This window comes from Lagenorhynchus albirostris, chromosome 11 (genome assembly GCF_949774975.1).
Source record: "Lagenorhynchus albirostris chromosome 11, mLagAlb1.1, whole genome shotgun sequence".
NCBI lineage: Eukaryota > Metazoa > Chordata > Mammalia > Artiodactyla > Delphinidae > Lagenorhynchus > Lagenorhynchus albirostris.
The window spans coordinates 102,985,936-103,001,029 of record NC_083105.1 but is presented as its reverse complement, the minus strand read 5'-3'; the positions used below and the strand labels follow the sequence as shown (position 1 = coordinate 103,001,029).

General features: G+C 58.9%; 1 protein-coding gene across 1 annotated transcript in view; it reads right to left on the bottom strand.

The window, feature by feature from the left end:
* CACNA1C (calcium voltage-gated channel subunit alpha1 C) overlaps positions 1-15,094 on the bottom strand; it is a 459,786-nt gene that overhangs the window by 105,057 nt on the left and 339,635 nt on the right. The window contains exons 10-11 of the mRNA XM_060164442.1: positions 6,520-6,610; positions 356-382 (exon numbers count right to left, since the gene is read on the bottom strand). Coding sequence (XP_060020425.1) covers positions 356-382; positions 6,520-6,610 — 118 coding nt within the window. The remainder of the gene's footprint in view (positions 1-355; positions 383-6,519; positions 6,611-15,094) is intronic.

Sequence of the window (15,094 nt, the reverse complement as noted above, 5' to 3'; positions counted from 1 at the left end):
GTGGGATGCGCAGGGGGCGAGGCTGGAGGGGCAGACAGGGCGAGGACGGCACATCGAGGAAGGTTCTGAAGCACTCACTTCCGTGCACATGGCCGAGAACAGCAGCAAGTGGCCACGTGCTTACTTCAACCGACTTCATCTTACAAGGGGGGGGACACGGCATCTCACAACCTCCTAGGGCCGGGGCCACCAAAATCACTAACCCCCAAACCCCAAACCCAGAGCCACTCGCCTGGTCTGATCCACGAGCCTCTTCTGAGAGCCGCGCAGAAGGAAAGCAGACCCTCCGCTGACCCCCCCTCAGCCCCCAGCCGGGGGTGTCCCCAGCCCAGCAGGAAAGGAGCATCTCACTCACCTAAACTTCGACTTGGAGATCCTGTGGCTGAAAGGGAAAGAGGAGACGTTACCAAACGACACACACGTTTCCCTCTTTTCTCAGACATCCCCAGGTGACCACACGGGCGCTGGACAGAGCAGCTTCGGAGAGACAGCCCTGTGGTCAGCGCGTCCTGGTGTCTGTGTGTTTGAAGGGGAGACCGAGGGCTGGCCCAGCCCACAAACCTACGAATCTAGCATCTTCTAGGTGGAGACGTGGCCCCCGGAGACGGTGCTGTGTTCTCAGACCGTCAGCTGGGGTCGGGCAGCGGGTTGGGGGCCACGCCCTGAGAACAGTCGTGGAGGACAGGAGCCTCTCCTGCAGACGTGGCCCTCGGACATTGCAGGCGGGAACAGGCTGGCAGAGGCCCAGCGCCGTCTGAACAGGAGCCCGGCCCCGTCACCACCTGGCCTGAGCGTGGAGCCTGGGCCCAAGGAAACAGGCCGGGGCTGAGCACAGACCCCGGATGCTGGCAGTGGTGTGCAGCCCTAAAGACCTGGGGACTTGTGGACAGAAGCATCGGTGGGTGGGCTGGTGGCTGACTCGAGGGGCATCTCCGGAGAAGGGGGGAGGTACTGAAAGGTGGAAACTTCCAGGAGGCCCTGCGGCCCGTGGGAGGCCGGATGGAGCCGGGCTGGGGGCAGAGATCATGCAGGCATCTGAGATGGCCCTGTGGAAGGCCACACGTCGGGAAGGCCCTGGTGTCTGGGAAGTGAGCGCTGGCAGGGCCGCGGGTGGGAGACCGTGCTCGGACGGGCAGGCAGGTGTGGAGCGCCGGTCAGTGATGAAGAGGGGACAAAATCCGGCTGTCCCAGCTCAGCACAGAGAGAGCTCTGCTGCGAAGCAAGAAAACAGCCCCTCTTGCTATTTTTTATAAAAAAAAATAAGCCAGAAGATGTGACAGGTGGCAGAGCCATCGTGCGTGAGATAATTATGTCTCTGGGGCACCGAGAACCAGAGCCAGCAGCCTTTACTGCTCCGAGCCAGCTGATAACCTTTCCCACCCAAAGACGCTGCGAGGGCTGCAGGTTTCAATCACGTTACACGGCACGTGGGCGGAGGCCGGGGCCACGGGTGGCATCTTACTTAAGGCCACAGTTTAAAGGAAAAACAAACGTCTTCCAGCTGCGCCTGGATGGTGGGGAGCCAGGGGGCTCCCTCCTCTAGCCCAGCCAGGCTTGCTGGACAGCTGACCCCTCGCTGAGGGACGTGAGCTAGCATGGGCGGTCATGAGCCCGGCAGCTCTGCCACAGGGCCTGGCCCGGCCCCACCTTCTCTCGGAGATTTCCGGAGGCCTCTCGGGGCCCTTCAGTGCAGCCCACACGCCCTCCCCGTAAGCCTCCCTCTCATTCCGGTGGGTCGTCAGCAAAGGCGGGTTCTTAAGAAGTCCCACGTGGGGCACTGGGGTCTGAGTGTCCATGTCTCCCAGGCAGTGGCTCTGGGACGCGGCGTGGGAGGACCAGGGCTCCTGTTGGGGATGACGTCCTGGGTAAGCGTGGTCACTGGCTGTGGCTCCTTCCTGGGTGTTCTGGAATGTTCTGAGGCGGAGGAAATGGAGTGGGACTTTCTCTCCCCCGTGGTTGCGTGTCCTGACGTGCGAGCCTGGACGCCACGCTGAAGCCTGATTGCTGTTGCTGCTCTCAGGTTGTGAGCATCGTTCCAGGCTCGCTGGGTCCAAAGCACTCACCCCTCCAAGCTCTGTGTTACTGGAGCACCCCAGGTAAGAAGGGGGGTCCTCGGGGGCACGTGTCTGGAGACAAAGGGAAGCCCAGGTATGGGAGAGCGGAGGGCCTCACACTCCCCGTGTAGGAGGGTCAGTGCACTTCGTGGGACCAGGGGCACCCGGTCTCTGCAGCCTTCGTGTCCTGGGAGGTGACCACCAGCTCGGGGTTTGGAGAGCTGCTCACGCCGCCGGTGGGCAGGGGAGCCGGGAGCCTGCGGGCGCCGTGTCCGCTGCCCCAGCCCTGCGTTCCAGCCGGGTGGCGGGTGCCGCCCCCTGGATCCCAGCGAGTCCACAACACCGGGGGGCCCAGCTGCTCCAGACCCTGCTGGGGGCCAGCCTGCTCAGAAGGCGTGCGGGCTCCCCTCAGTTACTGCTCCACAAGGTAGGATTTCCTCCCCATGTTTCCCGTGGATTCTTGAAGAGCAGCAGGTACAGAAATTGGGTAACTCGCATGTAAGGCCGCGAGCGCAGCCCTGCTGGGTGGGCCTGACCCTTGTCCAGCCCAGGTGCCTCTTTCCCTCAGGCCTCCACAACCAACCTCCCAGGAAACCGCGGTTGTCTTTGCTGATGTGAAGGTTTAAAACGGGAGACACGCCTGGAACTCCCTCTGCTTCACTCAGTTGCTCAGTTTGCATTTGTCGTTATTGGACAAATATTTGAACTTCTTGGGAGCTGCTTGTATGTTTAGCCTTTCCGCTTCTTGGAGTCGTGAGCCCGTAGGTTTGCTCCCCGCCGTGTGACACGGCGCTTCCCCGAATCCTCCCGACTCGCCCTAACGTCCGCCAGGTGGGACTGCAGGCACCGCCTAGGCTGACGCACGTCTGAGGCGATGACCTCGACTCCATGCACGGCTGGTGTGGACCGCCGTCACAGCCCACCTCTTGGGGACCCACTGGCTTGAACGTCCCGTGCTCTCCGGGGACCCCTAGCTCACTTCCGTGATGAGATGCACGTCCATCGGTATCATCGACCCTCTGCATCGGATCCCGTTTCTGACTCTACCTTCTCTATAGAACTGTGCGCTTTGAGACTAAAGGGACCTCGCACGCACCAGCTGGATTGGGGTCTGCCATTTTACAAGGCGCAGCCTGCCTCACTCACTCCTGCCCCTGCAGGAGGGGCCTCTCCTGCAGAAGCCACAGGCACCGAAGAGGTGCAGGGGTCCCCGCAGGCGGTCCCCGCAGGCGGTCCCCGGGCCCCTCTAGGAGCCAGCGGGCAGCCGCCCTGCACGTCCCAGGGGGCGAGCCTGAGGTTGCCGCCCAGGCCCAGCTCTGGGACTCCTGGCGCGCGGCTCTCTCCCCTCCTCCGGTCCATCCAGAGTACTTCTGTGGAAGCCCGCGTGTCCCTCTCTGACGCGAGCTGCGCCCTAGGCTCAGGAAGGTTGTCCCGTAAGTGCCAGTCTCCTTCGTGGGCTTCTTGTCTTGAAGATGGTCCTGCCTCCGCTCTGAGGAAGGCCGAGGCCCAGCAGCTCCGGGGTCACTGCCTGTCCCCGTCCACGGCCTCACGTCTGGAGGGAGGGTCCCCTGCGGCCCGCTCCCGCCCCGCCTGCCCCGAGGCTGCAGCTCCTGCAATTAGGACACACAGAGAATGCAGCCCTTTTCCATCTCCGCACGTGACCCTGGCCTGAGCCGCGTCGCATCACCCCCAGAGCGGCTACGGCAGCCGCTGCGCTCGAGCGCCCGCCGCTCGGGGCTTCTCGCTCCCGCACAGACTCTTCCTAATGTCCGAGGGTCCTCAAGGATGGAAAGCTCACCAAACCAACCAGCTGTGTTCCACGATGTCTCATGGTCTGTGACAAAGACCAAGGCCATCAAGGGTCTACGCGGCTCTGCTCCGCCCCCAGCCCCGCCCCTTCCCACCCAGGCCTGCCCTCGACGCTCTGCCTTCTCTCCCTCATCCCCCAGCACCTCGGAACCCGCTGTTGCCTCTGATTGGAAGATCCTTCCTTCCTCCGCCCCCTCCAGTTCTCAGCTCAAACTTTCCTCCTTGAAAGCAGCTTTCCCTAAGCTGCCAGTCTAAGGCGTCTCTGCATCACTAACCCTGCATTACAGTCACGCTGCCTTCTGAACGCTTTCCCCAACTTACAGTGACGGCTCCGTGTCACTTTCACACCAGATTGTGAGCTCCCGGGAGGTGGTGTCACCTCGGCCCAGCACCGAGCGGGCCTGCTGCCTGATGAGGGTGTGAGCGGAGAGCCCGGGCTTGCTGCTCCTCTCCCGGTGGCCTCCGGGCTTGTGCTTGTCTGTTCTCCTGGCACCTTTTCATCTGTACCTTCTTTTCCTTCTGCGCATCCGTTTCCCAGACTTCAGCCCTGGCCTCTGGCCCCGTGGACAACCCCGGTGCCGCGTGACCGCACCCATCGCTTCTACGCTGGGGTCTCCAGCACGTGGTCCAGAGCAGAGCCCCGGCCTCCACACCCTGCAGCCCCGCTGGTGACTTCAGTCTGTATCGCTTCTGTCTTCAGACTTGAAGGACAGTTCCTTCCCCTCACCACCCCCCCTGCCCGGCCACCCCCTCCCCAGCAAAACATGGCTTTGCGGGCCCTGTCTGTCTGCCGTGCCCCCTCGGAAGCATCTTCAGCCAGGCCTCATCCCGCTGCATGAGCTGTTCGCTTTCCGCTTCAGAAACGCTAGCCTCTCCCTGGTTGTCACAGCCTGAGCCCCAGCCCCCGCCCGTCCACGCTGCTTCCCCACCAGGAACGCTGGCGGTCTTCTCCCATCGTTGTCTGGGGCGCGGCGGGGAAAGACGGTAGTTTGTTAAGGACATACTGCCATCCCGGCACTGCGACAAGGCACTTTATCCGCACAGAGTAGATGCATAAATTCGGATATTCGTGGGGAGGGTGGCCCATTTCCACAGAGCCATGGACGCCTGCAGAGCACGTCCTCCAGATGCCTCCTCCCTCTGTGGGAACATCCTCCAGATGCCTCCTCCCTCTGTGGGAACATGCCTCCTTCCAACAGGGCCTCGAGCTCCCAAAACACTCTCCAGTGACTGAGCGTCAGCGCCACGGCCTCTCCGGGTCTGTCACGTGGGCCCAGAGCCAGAGGGCGGGGTCCTCGTCACCTTCCCTCCGACCCTTTGGGGACCTGCCATCCACCTTCGCTAGCGTGGCCGCCCAGGGCCAACGTCCAGAATCCCAAGCGTTTGTTTGTATGGTTCCAACAGGAGGTAAGAGGGAAGGGCTCAGCCCGCTGCTTCAGAACGTAACTAGCCCTGTATTTTAGCAACACTTGGACAACAACTGTTTCCCAACGATGCTGGGAATCAGCAGTGCAGACTCCCCGGTGCCGCTGTCAGGGTGAGGGCTGGTGAGGCCCACGTGACCTGGAAACAGTCTGTTCTGGCCCTCCCGCCCCTCGCTCGGAGGCTGGCCCGGCCCGGGTTAGATGTACCCAAACCTTCTGAAAAGGCCCAGATACGGAGGCATCTTGGCGGGGAGAGGTGAGCTAGGAGCCGTTCCACCGACGGAGCGACTCAGACGCCCAGCCACCTCGGGGCTGGTCCTCCTCCGAGCCCTCTGTGCGCCGGCCCTTGCGGTTTCTGGGGTGAGTCTTACATCTCCCAGGCACCAGGGCAAGCAGCTCCCACTTCCCACCGTGGAGTGTGGAAGCGCAGGAGGCCTGACGCTCAAGGTCAGCCGACCCCAAAGGAACATGGCTTCAATCTGTGGACTCTGGGAATGAAACCAGCAGTTTGCTCATTTTTAGCAGTTAAACCGTTTTCCCTTCACTTCTTGGTGGGGGGACATCCCAGGGACCGCTGGTGTCCGTTTTTAAGATGGAGCTAAGACGGATGGTTGATGGTGGTAACCCACGGGGGCCGTCCCTCCGCACACCTGGCCCAGCCCTGGGCCCCAGTCAGCCGGGGAAGCCGGGGGCTGGGGCTTGTGTTGGGGAGGGTCGCCGGGCTGGTACAGGTGCACTTTTATTCGCTGCGTCTGCACTTCAGACACCTGTGCTCCCTTCACTGGGTGGGTAACTCAGAGCTGCAGGTAAGACCCACGTCTCCCGGTGTATTTTCTTGCCTGTCTGCTGTTCTTCCAGGTCACATTTATCAGAAATGAAAGGGTGCTTAGCAGGACCCAGGGAACCCAACAAAGCTGCTCTGGTGAGAGGGGTGAGGGGCTGGGAAGAGACAGACTTCAGAGCCCCCCAACCCACACACACACATACACACACACACACACACACACGCACACGCACACACACACAGACACATGCACACACACACACACACACGCACACACACACACGCACACACCTCTGATGGCGTGGAAAGGGGCTCAAAATCCCAAAGTCAGACCCCTGCCCGGGAAGCACAGGACTGCAGAGCAGCTCCCAGCCAGGGCCACACTGCCCCCAGGGCTCCCCTCTCCACCCAGGACTCGGTTTCCCTGCCCGCCCCCGCGCCTACTCACGCCAGCCTGGCCCCGCAGCTCTCTCCCTCGATGTCGCCTCCAGCCACGTTTTCCGTGTTGACAGACTCGGTCTCACTGGTGGGCATGCTCACTGCAGGGTCGGGTCGAAGGGATGCAGAGCGAGGCGCGGAGGCAAGAGGGGAGAGAACAGTTAGTCTGCAGCCCCCGGCCGGGTCCCATGTCCTCGACTGACATGCCCGCTGCTCGTCTAGGGTGACCCTTGCCACCCGGGACACTCTAAGTGGGATAGTGGGAGGAGACGCCTGGGAACACTGACCCGAGTCCCTCCTCTACCCTCGACCCCCTGCCCTCGGACAAGCTGCACACGCTTTCCCATCTGCGTCTGCTCCTCGCTGTAAAAAGAATTGCTTTCATGACGGTATTTTATTTTTCTTATTTCTTCCCACCCCCGCTCCCCATTCTAAGGGCTTCATCCCCACACTTGGGGCCCAGCCTGTCTGTGGAAAGGGCTGCTCTAGGGGCTGAGCCACTTGATGGATCTGGAGGAGGGTCTGTCCCTCGTCCTGAGTCCTGCATGCTGGGTCCTGAGGACAGAGCCTGAAATAGAGCTCAAAGGGGACAGCCATTTCCAGCATCCCACTGCAGACACAGGAATGAGGAGTCTCCGTGTGGGACCCACCAAACCACTGAGATGAGATGTGGCCTGAAGACAGACGGCAAGAAAACCACCTCCCCACGGCATCCTGATGTTTCCATGTCAACAGGCCAAGCTGGGACACAGCCCGTCCAAGTCCACCATGGCCGACCTGCCCAGCCCGTCGCCAGGCTCCTCCTGCATTTCCAGGGCAGCCAGAGCTTTCTAGCTTGGAGCCCAGTTTGGTGGCTTAGAAGAAGCCATTCCCTTTATTATTATCTTTTATTCCAAATAAACGTTTATCTCAGAAGAGTTCTTCTCCTCCTTTTTCATCTTCTGTGGCCCTTTTAACACGACACACAAGGAGTTCCTTATTTCTCCCGCCCGTGTCCTTTAGAATGGCCATCACATCCTCGGTCATGGCCCAGCCCTCTTGCAGGTCAGCAGCCCTCGTCTGGCGGGCAGGTCAGGAGCCCACAGAACCTGCATGAGTGAGGGTGTGGCGTCCGGCGACGTGGGACCCGTGACAAGTGCCCCCGGGGCTGCCACAGCCCAGAACTGATCACGCTGTTCGGATAATTCTACTGGTCGTACGGATGCGGCTGGATGTGGGGCGTTCCCGGTTTCTTTTCTTTTGGATGAAGTCAAGCCGGGCAGGTGTGAGAGACTCGTTCTGAGAATGTGGGAGACACAGCCGGAAAGCCCACGGCTTCCCACACGCTGGACCGTCCTGCGTCCACCCTCGACGCGTTCTCCATAAACTTGGGTGAAAACAGATCCAGACGTCATTTCAAGGAAGCCTCGTGCTGGATGGACTTTGGACATCGCCCAGCTTTCTCGTCACAGGACAGGGAAGTGAGGTCCAGGGAAGGGCCGGGTGCCCGGGTCACACAGTGGCTGGGGGCTCGGACCGGATCACAGGTGTCTTGGGCCCCCACCCCGTGCTCACCTCGATGGCCCCCGGGGTTACACCCCAGACGAGATGGGGCTCTGGGGGCATCACAGGTGCGTGGGGAGCAGGCAGACGGTGGTGCTGGACTTCACAGCATTTACAGGTGGCACCTTCAGTGACCTTAACCTTGGCCGGCGCTCTTCACAGGAAAGGCCCCAACAGGGCTCAGCCACCGCTGGTTGTCATGTCTGCTGACTTTATACATTTGAAGGGACAAGGAAGTGGTGGCTTTGGGTGGGACAGGCTATCCTCCCCTCGCACACACGCACGCACATGCACGCGCACGCACGCGCACGCACACCAGGAGACGCGCGCTCCCGCCCTACCCCGTGGGCACCAGCACATAATTTACACGCACGGGGGCATGGGGGACGTCACAATGGGTTTCTGGGGGGCGATTAGACCAAGCGAACTCCCTTTCCTTCTAATCAAGCAAGCCCTCCGGGCGCTTCCTCTCACAGACAAGATATCAGAGTCGAAAACCAGGAGTAAGACGTGGACAGAGCTCAGGGTCAGCCTCAGGCAAAGAAAGAAACAGGGGACTTGGCGACCGCACAGAGGACGTCCCGCTAACCTCCAAAAACAAACTAAGAGATAGTAAAAATTGATAAATCAAAACAGGTAAGAACGCAGAACAAAATAGGACCCAACCCCCAAATCACATGAACTAACAACACAAACTAAACAATGGATCCTGGGGAGGAGGGGTCACTCCCGCAGAAGTGTCTACACTGGCAGGTGGGCACTGATTTTGAGGAGACAGATACCCAGGAGGGTCCCAACTCATTCCTCCTTGTTAGTGGGAATCCCGAAGATTCGGTCATGAGAGGAAAGGGTCAGGCTTGCTTTCACCCCACGTAAACAGCCGTCTCCGAAGCACACTTACGTTCACAATTCAAAGCTTGAAACAACATGGATGGACCTGGAGGGTGTTACGCTCAGTGAAATAAGTCAGAGAAAGACAAATACCGTATGACATCACCTATACGTGGAATCTAAAAATAGAGCAAACTAGTGACTGTGACAGAAAAGAAGCAGACTCACAGATACAGAGAACAAACTAGTGGTTACCTGTGGGGAGAGGGAAGGGGGGAGAGTGGAGATGGGGGAGGGGGCTAACAGGTGCCAACCACTATGTATAAAATGAATAAGCTACAAGGATGTATTGTACAGCACAGGGAACACAGCCAGTACTTCATAATAACTTTCAATGGAATATAGTCTATACAAATATTGAATCTCTATATTGGACACCTGAAACTAATATGATATCGTAAAGCAACTATACTTTAATAAAAAAAGAAAATAGTTTAAAACAATGCTTCGCACACCAAAAAAACCCAAAACCAAAAACAACCAACACAAAGCTTGGAATAAATAGAAACTTTACAACCAGTAGCATTATTTGTTCACTTCTCAAAATTCCTACATGAAAACAGGGCTGAGAGTTAGAGTTGAAATGGATGACTTAGCAAACTTCCCTTCTAGAAAGACACACGTCAGTTTAGAAGGACAAGGGTCACTCAGCTGAGCGTCTCGTCGTGAGGGGTCTTTGATTTGGCAGTGGGCAGGGTAACGGGCTGCCAGCCTCCAAGTCTGTCTGTCCACACAGACGCCCGAGGGGACAGTCCTGGCCGGCGGGGGCCCAGGTCACGGACCTGCTACACAGAAGCTCAACCAGCTTCTGGCTTTGGCATCGATACTGTTCCATCTTGTTTGACTTCAGAAATAGCTATGTGATCACTTTAAAAATACTAGAAAGAGCTTGATAAAAACACGGCCTTTCCCTCTGTAACTGAACTTGACCAGGCCTGGTGAGTCACACGGGCACAGGCGGCAGCCGCCCGCGTGGAACGTGGTCGGAAGAGCCTCCAGTCATGCCCCTGATGGTGGGCAGGAGTCTCTGGGGAGCTGCTCTTCGGGGTCAAGGTGTGGATTTAAAGGTTCCTCGCTTTAAATAACAGTTTACATCCACATATTAGTTCCTATTAATTTGTGATAGCTTATCCCACAAGCACCTGATGGGGTGAAGATGGTCTGTGTTTCTATTTCTAAGGGGTTAGACAGAGGCCACAGCTGACCCGTTTAGGGACTTGTTACCCTAGAGATCGCCTTGGGTTCATCTTGGAAACTGAGAGTCCAGGCCGGCCGAGGCTGGGATTGCTAATGCTGGGCCCTATTCTTGGGGAGGCGGCAAGCCTGAGTCTCCCACTGGCCACTCAGATGACCGGTGGGTTGGAAACTGAGGCAGAAAGACGGCAGAGAATCCAGGGGCCAGGGCGCACCTTTCCTGTAAAGAAAGGCCTCTGAGGAATGAAATGTGCTGTTGAGTGGACTCAGGAAGGATGCTGAGGGGAGGCTAGTTTCCTGACTTTCTAACCTCACCGTTACCAGGGACTGTGGATCAAATGTTGGGTCTCTGGGCTGTCCTGTCCCTCGGCTTCTGCTGAGAAGATTCCGAAAGAAAATGAGATTCTCATGAAAGAGTAATTAACAGCTGCCGCTGCAGGTGGCGGAAACGTAATTACATTTTTAGGAGCACCAGTGAGCCGTACAGACACCATCCTGCCAAGAACGGATTCTCTCTCCAAACTTCCACTCCTGGGGGCAACGTGCTCGAACAGCGCTTCATAGGACCACGTTTCTGCATCTCGAGGGAGGTGCTCAGTTCTCATCTCCCAGGAACTGATGACGTCCCAGGTCTGCTACAGAGCAGTCGTGTGGGTCCTGGGCGGGCTGGTTGTAATAAGCCACTTCCACCACAGGATAATCTCAGACTGGAAACTACATGAACCGTGCTGGGCGTGCATGGGACCCAAGTGGTCGTGGAGACTGGGGTCCTCTGGAGCACTGGGGTTCGCGAGCCCCCTGCGGGTTGACTCATTACATCTGGGGACCCCCTGTCACACCAGCGACCGCCCTACCCTCTGCCTCAGACCTTCCTGTGCAACGGGACTGCCTAGACGGCCTCAGGGCAAAGCTCCAGGTGAGAGGTCGAGGGGCGGACGTGGGCGGACGTGGGCAGGCCTGCGAGTCTGGAGTCTGGAGCCTGCCGTCACCACGCCAGCCTGCCTTTGTCTGTGGGCTGGGGCAGCAGGAGCGGCCGGGCTCTCCTGGGACTGGCTGAGAGCAGTGCCCAGACCTGAGCTGGGAGCCTCACCATCGGGTGGAGGAATCCTCCAGGCGGCTCTTGGTGGAAGAGGCCTGGGGGCGCAGGGCCAGGCATCCCGGGGGTGTCAGGGGCCGGAGGAACTGAGGGTGTTTCTCAGCCAACCTGAACTTGCATTTCTCCAGGGCCGGCCCAACTGCCAATCCTGGGCGGGCCCGATGGCAGGATCTAGTCGCCAGCCTCCTACGAACTCACAGATGGAGCTAGAGAACTGCCTTTGCCACTTACTTGGCCAGACACCCGTTTTATCATCTTTTTTGCATACAAGTGGTCCGATTAGTATTCTTTTTCCGAAAGTACTGATCCAAGTTATGGTTAACAAGCAAAAGGAGTCCTAATTTCCTGCCTTGCTGACTCCAACCTGGAATCCCAAACCCCCGTAACCGGGTTCCATCCTGTCTGTTAGGGCCACATGTGTCCCCTCAAAATTCACAGGTTGAAATCCTGACCCCTGGAACCCCAGAGTGTGGCTGTGCTTGGAGCTGGGGGGTCTTTAAAGAGGTGATTGAATTAAAACGCCATCACAAGGGTGGGCCCTGATCCCTTCTGATTGGTGCCCTTAACAGAAGAAATCTGGACACAGGCATGCACGGCGGGGAGATGGGGATACACCCGGGGGGGCGGGGAAGAGGCCGTCTACACGCCAAGGACGGGGGTCCAGAGCCGTCTCCCCTCAGGGCCTCAGAAGGAACCAGCCCTGCCGACACCTCGATCTCAGGCTTCCATCCTCCAGAGCCGGGAGAAAATGAATGTCTGCTGTTCACGCTGCCTGGTCCATGGTACTTGGTTACGGCGGCCCTCGCTGATGCACACACTATCCCCCCACATCCCTGTGCCCGTGATTTCTGCAGAACTCCAGCCCAGGTGGGGCTGCCCACCTCACGGCCACCTTCATCCCAGCCTCTGGGCTTTCCTACGAGGCCCCGTCCATCTCCCCTTCACCTATCCCAGGGGTCGGGGTGCTGCGGCCCTCGGGCCAGACCCAGACGGCTGCTACTTTTGTAAATGACATTTTGCTGGAGTAGGACTGTGTCGCGGGCGGGTGTCACCTAGGGCTGCCTTCCCTTGGCCCGCGAGCCTTTTGGAGGGTGTGGGTGCTGCCCCCGCCTGAACCGTTCACATTTCCCCCATTCCAGTAGGGCGCCCTCCAGGACCTGCTGCCCCCGAGTCCCCTCTCTGAGCCCCCCAGAACTCTGGGGTCTGTGAGAATTTTCAGTAACAACCAGGACGCAAGCCCTAGTCCCAGCCCTCCCAGCCGGTGTGTCTGGGAGAGTTATTTAACCCTCCTGAGCCCAGGTTTCCTCATCTGCAGAACAAAAGACAACGGTGCTATTTATGTCAAGGGCTTCTGAGAAGCGCTAAATGAAATAACATTTGTAAAGTAACTGTAAAACGGAAAGTGCTGTAAATATTTGCTAATATTACCAACGAATTTCCATTTGTTTTTCTTCTAGTTTGCTCTTAGTTCACGTGTATTTCACATGTGTCTCCCTGACACAATTGTAGCTTTCTCGAGGCCAGAGACTTCACATTAGAACTCTCTGGACTCCTTTCCAGGTCCTAGTGGTACTGGCTGTGGAATTACAGTAGACACTTGGCGTCTTCGTGGGGCTTCAGGGCTGCTCCGACGTGCTGGGTGGCTTTGGGGTGCCCGGGAGGCTGCCCTTTGCAAAGGGCCCGCGGGAGGCACCAGCAGGACAGCGCCGTCAAGGTCCGTTTGGGGCTGTCACCCTTGGCGCCTGCATTTTTATGAGCCTCTCCTTAAATCGCCCAGTTCTCAAGCCTGTTTGCTGTCAGGACCTGACCCACACACCTCTGGGTGCAGGCAAGGTGAACAGGATGAACCCATTGACAGGGAGAGGTCATCCCCAGAGGCGGGGTGAGGGGACCTGGTCTCCATCTCCAAACACAGGAAGTCTTTTCTGCCTGCTCAGCAGGTTGGTTCTACGAGGACCAAAGGGGTGGAGGGTGAAGAGTCTGCCTGCGCGTTGGAAACGTCCCCACGACGGCCTGGTTGCCTTCAGGGGCCAGGAGATGCCCACTCGCCTCGTCCACTCACTGCCTCCCGGATCTGGCCCTGCTCGAGGCCCTCCTTCTCCACTGCCGACTCGGGAAGGCCCGCGGCCGGGTGACCCACGAGGGCCAGAGGGGACCCGGCCCCACAGCACACAAGCGAGGACAGCGGACGGGCTCACACGGGACGATGCCTCCACTCCTTCCACTGAGTCGCCCTGCCCTCCAGATCCGCCCTCTGGGGCCTGAACCCCATAAAAGGCGTTATCTAAGTCTTAATCTTAGAACTGTTCCAGAGCTTCTCGGGAGACCTGGGCTTGCTGGAGAGGATGACTGTTCTTGAGAAGAGAGAGATGGTTTGAAACCCAGGGACCAGGGACCACTGTCTCCACAGCCAGAGGCCCGGAGGCGCCGGCAGGACATGGGATGCCCACGTCAGAAATGACTTCAAGGGGGGCCAACCTGGGTCGCCTGGGCCTTGCTGCCCCGACACCGCTCCCCTCAGGGTCCTGGCTCCTATGAGGCTCGCGCTGTGGGCTCAGTGGCCCAGGAAACCCAGAGGGGGGGAAAGGACACAGAAGTTCTGGTTTTCAAACGGTGTCACGGGGCACCAGGGGGTGGGGGCAGGGTGGGACGCGGAACAGGCTTATCGTGCGAGAAGGGGTGTGTGTGGTCCATGAAGTGAGCAGGGGCAGGGGGCTGGCGGGGGGCTTGGGCAGATTCAAGCAGCTCTCCTACTTCTGCTGATCGCATTGCCGGGGAAATCCTTTACTGATGGTTCGCAAAGGAGGCGTGTAGATAGGGCATTTGCCTGATCTGGGAAGCAGAGAGGAGATGCAGCCTATGCCTTCTTCCCACGATACTGCGGGAGACCGAGCCCCCGGCAGATGGGAGGTCAGCAGGGTGAGGACAGAGGGGCTGCAGGGCTGGCCGGGTGTGGGAGGGGACAGGAGACGGGCGGGGTGGGGGACAGGATGAGGGTGTGAGCAGGGAGAGCCCCAGGGATGCCTTCCAGCGCTGAGATTCTACCCCTGGATGCCTTCAAGGCACAGATGACATTTTTCAGGATGCTGGCTCTGGGAAAGAAAAGCAGAGACCGGCGTGGAGGTCAGCTGCCAGGGGCGGGGTAGGCCGGGCGAGGTCCTCAGATCGTGGGCACTTTCCCCTTTGGCCGCCGGCTGCTCGGCCGAGAGGGAGAGGACCAGAGTCTGCAAAACGAGGCCACGCTCTCCCTGGCCCAGCCCCCATGACGCCGGAGCACAGCACTCGAAGAAAGGCAGGGCCAGCGGGGGCTCAGGGTCTACAGAAAGCCGGGTTACGTCAGCACCGCTTTCACATTTCCTTGGGGAACTAAGGCCCAGGGAAGGAAGGGTTTGTGCGAGCTCACGGAGCTCTGAGTGGGAGAGCTGAGCCCACGAACCAGGTCCCCCGTCCCCCCACCCCCTTCCTGTCACCAGGTGTTTCGGGCCATAGGGGCTGCCTGGCAAAAGAGGGAGTGGGTGGTCTTCACAGCCGGACAGGCTTCGGTGTGGGACCAGGCTAAGCCTCCTACTGGCTGTCTTGTCTTGGGAAAATCATCTGAACCCCATCTTCCTCATCTAAAAAACCGAGACCATAACACCGATCTTGGGGGGTTAAGTGAGGATTAAAGGTGATACAGGTCAGAGGAGGTGCTTCATCAGTAATAATTCTCTGTGCGCGCAAGGCCCAGACGCTGCATGGATTTACTGGGGGTGAAAAAGCAAAACGCGGGTCCAAGAGGAGGGCCTCAGGACCACTCGTTTGCATCTAAAAGGTCACCTGCAGTCTGAGCACTGACTGCTGATGACGCATGTGTTCTCCGCTG